General features: G+C 46.5%; 1 protein-coding gene across 1 annotated transcript in view; it reads left to right on the top strand.

Annotated features, from left to right (window-relative positions):
* The window catches only part of AGRN (agrin), a 183,832-nt gene that overhangs the window by 63,888 nt on the left and 107,308 nt on the right, over window positions 1-12,636 (top strand). Inside the window, exon 3 of the mRNA XM_087944607.1 lies at window positions 3,085-3,126. Within this exon, the coding sequence (XP_087800733.1) occupies window positions 3,085-3,126 (42 nt within the window). The remainder of the gene's footprint in view (window positions 1-3,084; window positions 3,127-12,636) is intronic.

Here is a 12,636-nt window from a genome sequence, read left to right as displayed (position 1 = left end):
GTCTCCCTATGCAGTGGCAGTCTACTGTTTTGCGGGCTGGGAAAAAGGTTTTGTGGCATGCTGGCAGGGGCTCCCAGCGGGGCATCTAAGTGGCCAGCTCAAAACAAAGGCCAGGGCGCATCTTTCGTTGCCTGCATGCTTGGAAGCAGGCATGGGCCAAGGCTGTGTCTTGCAGGACCCTCTAAAGAGATGACTAAGAGTCCTGTGAGACTCCAAACTCCTCCACCTAGTTCCTTGTAAAGATGCCCCCCCCAATCGACGGAGTCTTCCACACTTGTTGCTCAGGACTTGCTAAGGTCCAAAAAAACCCCTCTGGTTATGTGTGTGTAGCAACCAAGGTGGGCGGCCGAGACAACGTGGAGCCATAAAAAAAACAGCACGGGCGGGTGGGTGGGTGGGGAAAGGCCTTCTTTCTTAGTCACGCCTCCAAAAATAGTTTTGGGTAAACGAGAAACAAAACACCTCTGGAGCCGAGCTGGCGGCTCGTGAGTAACATGTAGTTCAGCCTTCCTGTTGAATTGCCCCTTGTAAAGGAAGCGTCCTTGATCTTTTACTCCCAAAACAGGAGCCGTTGGAAGGGCACTGAAAAGGAAGAAGGGGTGGGGGGGGGAAAGGCACACTCTCCTTTTTCTGTTGGAGCTTTGCAAATTCTAGGACGGATCCGCCAGGGGCGGATCTTGCCGAGATCTCCCGAATCAAGGGATCCAGCAGCGTGCAGCTACAGCAAAGGAGAAGAAAATAGACAAAATATAGAACAAATGCGTGGATATGCTTACTGGTTGTCCCCGGTGGCAGCCACAGCAGCTTTTTGTGCTGGGCCAACTGACTTGACTTGGGCGAGGCTTCTGTGTGGGCCACCTTGGAAGCAAGACCATGGGGGAAAAAAATTGTTGGTCCTTCCGCTCCAAACATCGCCTTGCCACACCCCGTCCCTGCTCCGATTCCCAACCGTTATGCATATCCAAACCGCTAAATTCATTGGCCAGGCTTTAGATCCTGTCTACGTGGGGTTGTCCAGCTCCTCCACCCCACTTTAGGGGCTTCGTTGGGCGGGGGAATCACTTAGAACCATCGCAAGGAAAAAGATCAAACCTCCTTGGAGCCAAACCAGACTCCTGATGGTTTTCTCAGCTGCGTCAAGTTGGATTTTCTCGCCAACAGTCGAAGGGATTTGCGGCTACCTCCCTGTTTGTTTGCTTCTCAGCTTCCCACTTTTCCCCTCGCAGCCCCAGTAGCCTCCCATTCAGGGACTGGGGTGATCCTTCAAGGTTGGTCGGAATCAGTAGTGGGATTCAAAGTTTGTTACTATGGGCGTGGCTTGGCGTGGTGGGTGTGGCTTGGCGGGCGTGGCAGGGGAAGAACACTGCAAAATCCCCCTTCCCTCCCCATCCCACTAACCTGCTTTCCAGCTCCGTTCTCCTGGGCAGGGCAACCAAAGGAAGACCCAGCCGATCAGCTGGGACTCGATGGGAGGCAGAGAAGAGATGGGGTCGATGGGGCCAGTCAGAGGTGGGGTTGGCCAGTTTCCAAACTACTCAAAATTTCCGCTACCGGTTCTCCAGAACTGGTCAGAACCTGCTGAAGACCCACCTGTGGTCAGAATGGTGCTTTCTCCACCATTCCTACCATTGGCTGCCCAAGTCACTGGGTTGTTATTTCACATCGTATTAGATAAATGTAAGACGAGAAGAACATGGGTTCTCTTGCATGTCTGAAAGGGGATTCAGATATTGCTTGTCTAGTTTTGTCCGCGATTTATTTATTTCAACTTGTTAGCTCGCCCAACTTCCGCGGACTCTTGTGCGTCTCTTTTCCTTTGGTTTTTTTTTGAAGCCTTTCGTCTTGCACCCTGGGTCGCTGACTGAATGAAAGCCGTCTCCACCGGAACCCGGTTTGCCAATCTGCAAAACCGGGTTTGATGGATCGCTACCCTGGGAGGGGCGCTAGCTATTAAATAGTTTGATTTGCCCGGTGCAGCTGGGGTCAGAAAGGAGCTTAATGAATTGACTTGCTCCCAGCAGCTGCCGTCCGGGGTCCCTGACCTCTGCTTGTGCAGGAAAAGATGCATTTTATTAACTAACCTGAAATCCACGTGTCTCCTTGGACTGGACAATTGACAAGACGTTCATATCAAAGAAATAACAACAACAACAACAACAACAATAATAATAATAATAATAATAATAATAATAATAATAATAATAATAATAATAATAATAATAATAATAGAAATAGAACAACTAAATAGAAAACTATAGGACTCGATAGGTAGACCAAAATGCCAAACCCCAGTCTGAACATCTGGCTGGCTGTGTGTGAATAATAATAATAATAATAATAATAATAATAATAATAATAATAATAATAATAATAATAAGGTGCAATCCAGAAACAACTGGAGTGCCACTGGAACACCATCAGTGGCATTGAAAAATTTGCCATTGGTCAATTGCAGAAGGCAGCTTGATGCGGAACAGCTTCCATCCTGCGGCGATATCTGTAACACCATCAAACATCCAGATTTGCCTAGCCCAGGTCCTTGGTAAGGACTCGATAGGTAGACAAAAATGCCAAACCCCAGTCAGAACAGCTGTGCAATGAATAATAATAATAATAATAATAATAATAATAATAATAATAATAATAATAATAATAATAATAATAATCTGATTCTAGAGGCATGTGTGCGTGTCTCTGTATGAATTCCTGTTCTTGGGTGTCCTTCCTTCTGGGAAGGCATTAATTCCAGGCCGCCTTTTCCTGGGCAGTGAAAGAGGGAATGTAATTCTCTAAACGCACCTCAGGATGAACATCTGTTTCAATTTCATCCTAGGCCAGGGTCGACCCAGAAGAGATACTCATCCAGGGAAGGAACAGGCAGCCTCACTTGGGGAGAAGGAAGGGTGTGCGTCGAGCAGTTCTCAAAACTCACTCCGAGGTCTTCGGAGGCCAATCGTATGAAGGGCTTATCATTTATAATTCTCAGTTCTTTGTAAACAAGAGGGAGGAAAAACACAGTTCAGGGGCTCCAAATGTTTTCTGATATTGATGTCTTCATTTTTTTTCCCCCCTTTTGTTTTGTAGATAAACCGGTGAATTACTTCCCGCAGGCGGTGCCCCAAGATGGTAAGTTGTGAAAAATTAAGATCTGGCTTTTCTGCTTGCTTGAAGGCTAAGAAATTTCTAAGAGTAGCAGCTCTGTTTAACTCTTGACCCCAGGAATCTGTTTCCACGGACACTTCTAAATACAGAAGTGTCATTTCAATTTAATTTTACAACGGTTTTTTTTTTACCCCGCAAACACAAAGGAAAGCAAAAAGAAAAAGACGAACAACAAATAAGCCATCTTCCTTATTTTCTGCGATTGGGTTCCCCTTGCCCAGAACCTTGGCGCCAACATTTCATAGAAATTCATAGATGTCTATAATTGTGTCTAATTCTGCCATCCCAGAGATTAATTATTTCCCCTAACTGCAATCTCGCAGAAGGTATGCAAATAATCCCTTGATTCATATTGCTACAAGAAATAGGACCAGTTGGGTGAACTTCATACTGGTTTATAAAAACAGGGGAAAGTGGGGGGGGGAGGTATTGGAGAGGTCCTTAAATCCTCCCAAATTGTGGGATTAGTTTGGAGACAACTGGCCTGATTTACAGGCAATCCTCAATTTACAACTGTTTTGTTTAGTGACTATATGAAGTCGCGATGCCACCGAAAAAAGTAACTGCTCCTTACAACCAATGCAGCATTTCCAAGGATCAAAACTGGGGCGCTTGGCATGTATTTACGATGACCCTGGGTGTGTGTGTGTGTGTGTCACCGTTTGTGACTTTCCCAGCCATCGAGCAAACTCAGTGGGGGGGAGGGGCACGTGCTTAACGGCCACGTGATTCATTTAACGACGATGGCAAAAAAAAAGAGGTTAGTTTAAAAAAAAACCAGGCACGGCTCACTTAAACAACTGCCTTGCTTTGCCATGGATATTTAGATATCCCCAATTGTGGTCGGAAGTCGAGGACTGCCTTTGATTTGGATACCGAACTGTATGACGCCTTCGACTTTCCAATGGAAGCTTTTTTACATGCCGGTGATAATAACACTGGAATGTGGGCTCTCTCTTCTCTCTCTCTCTCTCCTCTCTCTCTCTCTCTCTCTCTTTTTTCTCTCTCTCTCTTTCTCTCTCTGCCTCCTTCCCTCCCTCCCTCTCTCCCTAGTCTCTCTTTCTTTCCTCTTGTTCTCTCCCTTTCTCCCTCTTTTTCTTTCTCTCTCTCTCTCTTTCTCTTTCTCGGTCTCTTTTCTCTCTCTTTTCTCTCTCTCTTTTCTCTCTTCTCTCTCTCTCTCTCTTTCTATCACTCCCTCCTTCCTTCCCTCCCTCCCTCTCTTTAGTCCCCCTCTCTCTTTCTCTCTCTTTTCTCTTTTGTCTCTCTTTCTCACTCTTTCTCTCCCTCTTTTTCTCTTTCGTCTCTTTCTCTATCTTCTCTCTTTCTCTCTAGCTAAGTTTATTGCCAATCTCTTCTAATATTTATCCCCTTAAAAACCTCCCTAGTCCAAGTGTGGTTGCAGGAGATGCGTAATCCCCCAATAATTCCGCTCGTGGCTGTCGAGGCAGCCCACAAATGCAGACGATATATTTCATTTGAATTCACTGCCGTATGCGAGTAAACCCACCCGGAGTGCGGATAATGGCCCTGTGGCTTGCATCCATTCAGCTTTTCCTTCGATCGTGAGATATCTCTGTAGCTCTAGACAATTGCTTCCAGATGCTCATGGCAAGGAATTGCCAATGGCTTCCTCCCATGAAAGGCAATCAGCATCGTTTCTTTGAGACCCCCCTCCTCAAATCGTCTCTGTCTTGGGGGGGGGGGAGTCTTTGCCAGGAGGAAATGTGGAAGTCTCGACACCCTGACGATTAAAACAGAAAAAAAAAAAAGCAGGTGGAGAAGGAACTCGGTACCGAGCGACTTCAGAGAGCGTTGATTATCTTGGGAAGAATTCACAGGCAGCTCATTCCCCCACTTCCCCTCTAGAGGAAGGTTTATATTTTTTTAAGTCTGGCATCTCCTGGTGGTCCCCTATCCAAGACACCAGGTGGTTTGCAATTCTTGGGAGGATAAACAGCCTAATTACTCCCCAAAGCTCAGCACGTGGCACTCCAGTTCCCTTCCCGAAACCAAAGCACAGAATATATTTTTTGGGGGGGAGATTCTGCTTCTGTGATTTTTCATTCTAGATGATCTTTGGAAAGAGGAGCATGGATCCAAATTCTGAGCAAAGTCGAATGGGTTTGGCGAAAGCTTCCCTCAGATCTTGCGAAGCTTTGGTTTAGCAAAGGCTTCTCTTTATTCTCTGCAGGAGTTTCACGACACGGGGAAAACTCTCCTCCTCTGGCCACTCCAGATTGGCCAAGTCTTGCAGGCTAAAACCGCCCCCCCCCCCACTCCAGACCTGGCATGACTTCCTGGCCATCCTCGTTCTCCTCCCCGAGGCAATAAACGGGACATTTATTTAATGACACTAATTATTTCTCTCCCATCCATCATGACAATGGCCCTCCGGAAAGAGAACTGACATCTCTTTCTACATCTCTTAATAAAGACTAAGGGTTAGGAGGAGGAAGCGGGCTTGGGAGAAGTTAGGGACGGACGCGTGGAAAACAGAGGTTTTGCTGGCTCTCAAAGCATCTTTCATTTCATTTCATTTGTTTTTTATTTGTTTTTGTATTTATTTATTTTGTCAAAAGCTTACAACGCCATAGAAATAAGTAATAAACACACATTTAAATACAAGAAGTAGGAACTAATAATTGGGGACAATAGGACAGGGACGGTAGGCACGCCCCTTACAGACCTCTTAGGAATGGGGTGAGGTCAACAGGAGGTTAGTTTGAGGGTAAAGGAGGGGGGGGGTTTGAGCAGGTGACAACACAATCGGGTTGTGAGTTCCAGACGTTGACCGCTCTGTTGCCGAAATCATACTTCCTGCCATCGAGTTTGGAGTGGTTTACATTTAGTTTATGCCTCTTGTGTTGTTGTGGTTAAAGCTGAAATATTCATTAAATTCATTTATCCTCTACTTGATATAATACTCTGTGTGTGTGTGTGTGTGTGTGTGTGTTTCCCCAGGCAGGTAAAATAAAGTGGGGGGGGGGGAAAACAACTTTACTTGTGTTTTTCTTCTACCATTTCAAAAACCCCTTGCTGTCAAGCCAGCTTTAAGGAGCAGCAATTAACGATTTGCCACCTCTCGTCTCTGCTTTGTTGGACATTAAAACAAAAAACAAAAAAAGTGATTGATCTATCATTGGGCATCGAGTTTAAAAATATAAGGGGAATGTTGGTGTAGCTTGCTCCTGGCAGGTGCTGTGAAATTTCAAGCAAGCCTGCTTCACCATATGACATTAAAAGAGACCATTGGGATGTTTTCTTCCAAAAAACAACAGTAGGAGGTTTGGGTCCCATCCTTCTTGTTGCTTGAAGGGTGGGTAGCCAGAAAGAAAATGGGATTTGGACCTTAAGTGTTGGCTGTGGTGGGACCTCCATCTTTCCATCCTTTCTTGGAGGGATGTTCTCTGAACAATTGTGTTACAGAAAGTTGGCAAGAAGAGGTTTGGGTGAACAAGGAACACGGGAATGTTTGAAGTTTGGAAGGCCGGGTTGAGTGGTGAATTGATTTGCTGTTTGGGATGGTATTTATTTCTATTAATTTATCAAATTTCTCTGCCGTCTCTCCCAGGGTGCCAAACTCGATTTCATTAAGGGCCACATTAGGTTTGTGTTTGACCTCAGGGGTGGCCAGAGTGGGCATGGCCAGCTCTACATCACTTGTGTTGGGGGCACCTGTGGTGGCCAAGGACTTCCTTCAGACCCTCCCTCTCATTATAATCTTCCTTCCTTCCTTCCTTCCTTCCTTCCTTCCTTCCTTCCTTCCTTCCTTCCTTCCTTCCTTCCTTCCTTCCTTCCTTCCTTCCTTCCTTCCTTCCTTTTCCTTCCTTCCTTCCTTCCTTCCTTCCTTCCTTCCTTCCTTCCTTCCTTCCTTCCATCCATCCATCCATCATGGCTGCATCTCTCCTACCCAAGCGTCATGAGCTGAGAGTGGGATGGTTGACTCCCTCCCTCCCTCCCTCCCTCCCTCCCTCCCTTCCTTCCTTCCTTCCTTCCTTCCTTCCTTCCTTCCTTCCTTCCTTCCTCCCTTCCTTCCTTTTTTCCTTCCATCCATCCATCATGGCTGCATCTCTCCTATCCAAGCGTCATGAGCTGAGAGTGGGATGGTTGACTCCCTTCCTTCCTTCCTTCCTTCCTTCCTTCCTTCCTTCCTTCCTTCCTTCCTTCCTTCCTTCCTTCCTCAGACCCCCCCCCAGAGCTCCATTTTCACTGGCAGAGCAACCCCAGATCTGGCATGCAGGCTTGGAGTTTGACACCCCTTGTCTATCCCATTCGCATGTCTCCGATGAAGCAGTAACAAGATATTAAAAGCTAGAGTTTAAGAAAACCAAAGTTAAAAACCAGATTTGGGGATAATTGCAACGGACAAAGGCAGAGGGGGCAGCTTCAGCCCCACCAACCACCCCTTAGGCTGGGCTCTGCCAACTGGCCAGGAGTCTGGGGGGATGTCATCATACGGCATTTTCCTGTTTTGAACTCTCTGGATTCAGCAGCTTCACCTGGGCCTGGGATCCTTGATTCTTTTCATCCTCCCACCTCCTGTTTCCTTTTGGCCTTTTCATCCTCTCCCACTTGGCACAAGCGCCCACCGGAGGAGTCATTTGCATCAGGTTAACCAAGCCAGGTCCAGTAGGGGATTTATGAGTAACTTCCCTCCCCCTCTTTCCAGGTAACCAGGGGCAACGAGGTACCACATTCCCATGAAAGACCTTTCTTATAATTGGGGGTGAGGCTGTTATTTTTTTTTTCCCCTTCCCCCTCCCCCATTCCCAGAAATGAAGAGGGTTTGACGATGACTATTTTCAAGTGAAATAAATGGATCTGGTTTGGACGCCATTTTCGGTTAAGGGGGGGGGGGAATCTTTGGAAATTTGAGTTGGGTTTAAGAGAGGAGAGGCCCGTGATCAATTCTCTTTGAAAGTTCCTAGATCTCACTATTCGACTTGGTCTACCCTTGAGGGATGTTGCGAGCAGGAAAAGGAACTTGCAAAAGGTTTCCCTATCCTAGTGTCTCTTCCCCTACCCCCACCCCTCACCCCCCCAAAATTGTGGACCTCCACAACTCCTTCACAAAAGCTTTTGTGGCAGGCTGTTTCATCTTGAAAGTGGTTCTTCATTTCTCTCTCTCTCTCTCTCTCTCTCTCTCTCTCTCTCTCTCTCTCTCTTTCTCTCTGTATTTCTTTCTGTCTCTGTGTATCTCTATCTCTCTGTATCTCTGTATTCTTTCTCTTATCTGCCTCTATCGCTCTCTGTATCTCTCTCTATCTCTATCTCTCTATTTCTCTCTCTCTGTGTGTATCTCTCTTGTCTCTCTCTCTCTCTTTCTCTCTCTGTATATCTTTCCCTCTCTGGTGTCTCTGTCTGTCTGTCTGTCTGTCTCTCTCTCTCTCTCTGTATCTCTCTCTCTCTCTCTCTCTTTCTCTCTCTGTATATCTTTCCCTCTCTGGTGTCTCTGTCTGTCTGTCTGTCTGTCTCTGTCTCTCTGTCTCTGTCTCTCTCTCTCTCTCTCTCTCTCTGTATCTCTTTCTCCCTGTGTGTATCCCTCTCTGTATCTTTCTCTCTCTCCCTCCCTCCCTCCCTCTCTCTCTGTCATGCTTATCCCCACCCGCTCTCCCATTTCCCCCGGCAGCTCTGAAATGAGAAATGAGAGCTTCAGAAATATGGGTCACGAACGCAACCGTGAAACACACACACACACACACACACACACACACACCCCTCCTCGCACACAGATGGAGCAGACGTTTGCAAGTGGAGCAAACCTCTGGGGCCACCCGGAATGCCTCTCCTAATCAGGCCCAGGAGCTTTGGCTTGGGCTCAGGAGGGGATGGCAGGTTTCAAGCTGCCGCCAGAGGTGAGTTGGGAGGGTTGGGAGTGGGAATCCAGCCGAAGAAGAAACACGGCCGGGTCCCGGGAGAGTCTTGGCCAATGGCAGCGGAGCACCACTTTGAAGGCCCAAGGCCATCAATCAACCGGACCCCGTTTATTTTCCTCTTTATTTTCCTTGCCCGCCTGCTTGTTTATCTTCCCCGCCCGGGCATTATTCATGGGGCCTCCTTGCACGACAAGTTCCCAGCCCTTCACACCCGGGTGGTTGATCCCTGCGAGGCTGCCATAAAGTGGGGAACGGTCTGTGGGCCCAGATCCTTTGGAAAGGAAGCAGGAGGGTGAGGTCCCAAAGGATTCCACCCCACCCCTTGCTTCGGTTTCCAGAGGAGTTCAGGAAAACCTTGGGTGGACGTGGGAAAGCAGGTGCTGACTCCTAAAACCAGGGCATTTTGTTGTGCGCGCACACCTCAAGTGGGGAGGTTTGGGGAAGACAAGCCTTGAGAGAGCACCACTTTTATCTTGGGGTACCTGGGCAAGGATTGGGGTGAGTCCCTTCTCCAGGGTGCCCCGATTGAGAGGATGTGTATCAGCATACAATGGATGTCTTGTTATGGTTCAAGGCCAAAATGAAGCCCATTTTATGACATAAGTACACAGAGAGCACAAGCATTGGGTGTTCGATTCCAAAAATATCAGGAAAGCTGCACATTTTGCAATTCATTCTGCCTCCCTCACACACTCTCTCTCTCTTCCTCCCTCTCCCTAAATCCTCTATCTATCATCTATCTATCTATCTATCTATCTATCTATCTATCTATCTATCTATCTATCTATCTATCTACTGTATATCTATCTGTCTTGCCTGCCTCTGCCTATCTATCTATCTATCTATCTATCTATCTATCTATCTATCTATCTATCTATCTATCTATCTATCTGTTTCTATCTATGTTTCTATCTATGTATCTTATCTATGTATCTACTGTATATCTATCTGTCTTGCCTGCCTGTCTGCCTGCCCTATCTATCTATCTATCTATCTATCTATCTATCTATCTATCTATCTATCTATCTATCTACTGTATATCTATCTGTCTTGCCTGCCTCTGCCTATCTATCTATCTATCTATCTATCTATCTATCTATCTATCTATCTATCTATCTGTTTCTATCTGTTTCTATCTATGTATCTTATCTATGTATCTACTGTATATCTATCTGTCTTGCCTGCCTGCCTGCCTGCCTGCCTGCCTACTTACCTACCTACCTACCTACCTACCTACCTACCTATCTCTTATCATCTACCTACCTACCTACCTCTCTGCCAATTAGCAGATTAGAAGGGAAAGGGGTGTATATTTTCCTGCTTAAATTCTTTGCAGTCATGAGTTGGAGGGAGGGGCACCCACTGTGATGGCAACGGTTTGGCATAGAAAGCAAATGCCTGGGTTTCTTTTCTTTTTCTACAGTTTGATGGGGGGTAAGGTCGGCAACCCTGTTCGATATGGAGCAAGACCGTTAGATTGGAACCGAACGGGAGTGTTTTTTAAAACACAGGCTGTGTACCATCATTGCTTGCAGCCAAAAATCACTCCTGACAAAGTGTCTCCTCTACTTTGGAAAGCAAAGGAGGAGGCGGAATATTAGTTCTGTGTTTCTTAACCTTTAAGAGGTGTGAACTTCAACTCTCAGAATTCCCTAACCGGCATGGCTGACTAGGGAATTTGGGGAGTTGAAGTTCACATCTCTTAAAAGTTGCCAAAGGTTAAGAAACAACTGGTCTGTGACCTTACAGTTTTGCACTTCCTTTTTAACGGGGATCACTTCCTTGACCAAAAGGTCACACTGTCTGTAGTGGCAGGGCCATTGATGACAGCCACTGTCCAGTTTCCCCCCCCCCATGGCTAAAGCAAACAAAACACAGCGTGCTTCTTAGAAATGTGATGACAGTAGATTCGCACAAAGCCCCCTAAAATAGAAAGCCTCCATAATTAAAACTGAAGTTAAAATTACCCAACTGTGCCGCTCGATGTTAATCCTTGATTAACTTTTGGCACCGTTTGGCCATGAGTTCTTTACAAGAGGGGGTGGTGGAAACCTTTGCTTTATCTCTTCAGTGTTGTCATAGAAATATATTTATTCTTTTGCCGTGTTGTCTAAAGATGCCAGGGCTTGGATGAATCTCCTCTTCATTCCTCTAGTGCGCTGTCCATCTTTTTCCATGCGCCAGCCCAAGGAAATAAAACCTGGTTACTCTCTTCCCTTTTTTTTCTTTCTTTCTATCCGTTGTTTAGCGCACTCAGAATGCACGTTGACATAGCTTTGCCTTCTTTTTAAATAGGCAATATAGCTAGTCCTTGACTTACGGCTACCATGGAGCCCAAAATTCTTGTTGCTTAAGCGTGACACTTGATGACTTAATTAAGCTGTGTTCACACAACCCTTGAAACTGGATGCTGGATAGCATCGTTAACTTCACTTAATCCTCCAGGGAAAGATGGAAGGCTAACAAGGTCCAGAGAGAAGAAGGACATCATGGCTTCAAAATCTAAGGGGCTGGTTTGGACAAAACTCAACAGCACCTTTTTTCGTGCGGCTGTTGATAAAAATAGTATGACCAACAGGATCGCCGAAGTCCGATGATAGATATGGCACAAGAAGAAGAATCGTTAAGGCATCCCAATGGATGCATCTTTCCAGGCCACGAAAGAACAACATTAGACCGATCCAAACTTAGCGTGTCATGCAGCTGTAGCTCTTGGCCTCCGTATCTGGCTTACGGGGTAGTGTGCAATGTTGGTGTGATTGACAATTGTTTCCCTTCCTAGGACTTTCAAGGCAGCCTTGCCCGGTCAGCCAGAACTACGCGTTTGTCAACCACTTGCGCAGGGAAATTGTTGAGGGCCGCAACGCGCAGTGTCGTGCTTTTCCGCAAACAAAGCAACTTTTGTTCGTCGTTGAACATTTTGAGGGAGCTTAGGAGAGGCAGGTTTAGTAGTAGTTGCAGCACCATGGAGAGCTCACGGGTGGTGGTTCAAAGGCTTTCTTTGAATTTTCTTTTCTGGTTGCAGCAACTGCAACCAAAACAGGTAGCTGATACGACCCCTTAGTGCCCCTTTGAAAAGCTGGGCTCCCTTTCTAAACCCCCCAAGTGGGGTGGGGAAACTCGGCAAGGTGGACTCTGCAGCTCCACGGTTTTAGCAAGATAGATTGCTATCGGAGTGGATCGATTTCCAGAGTCTGGCTTCTGGGGAGTCTGTGGCAGAGAGTTGTGGGCACTCGAAAAGCCGCGTGGATATTTGTGTTCACCCGTCTAATGCGTGGCAAGGGAGAAAGATTATTGTGTGTGCCTTCCTGTTCTGACCTAGTCTTTCCCAAAAGCACAAAGCCAACTCTTCATCCCAATAAACCCCTTTTATTTAGTTTACAGTGAATTCCTCTCCAGCAAAGTCCCGGCCAACAGTCTTTCAAGAGATTTCACAGTTACAGACCTTTATCAGGCTTGGAGAGTTGCCAGGCCGATATCTTTCAAATGCCACAGTGTATCAGACAATACTTGGCAAGAATGCAGGGGCAGATCTTCACCCTAATTTGTCTCCTGCAACACCCCTTCCCTTTCGCTCCTCTTTATTCCCTATGGGAGA

The sequence above is a fragment of the Notechis scutatus genome, chromosome 16 (assembly GCF_049901735.1).
Source record: "Notechis scutatus isolate UNSWTSFEM ecotype Mainland chromosome 16, rNotScu1.2, whole genome shotgun sequence".
NCBI classification, from domain to species: Eukaryota; Metazoa; Chordata; class Lepidosauria; order Squamata; family Elapidae; genus Notechis; species Notechis scutatus.
The sequence above is the reverse complement of the archived record's forward strand: the minus strand, read 5'-3'. Positions and strand labels throughout refer to the sequence as shown.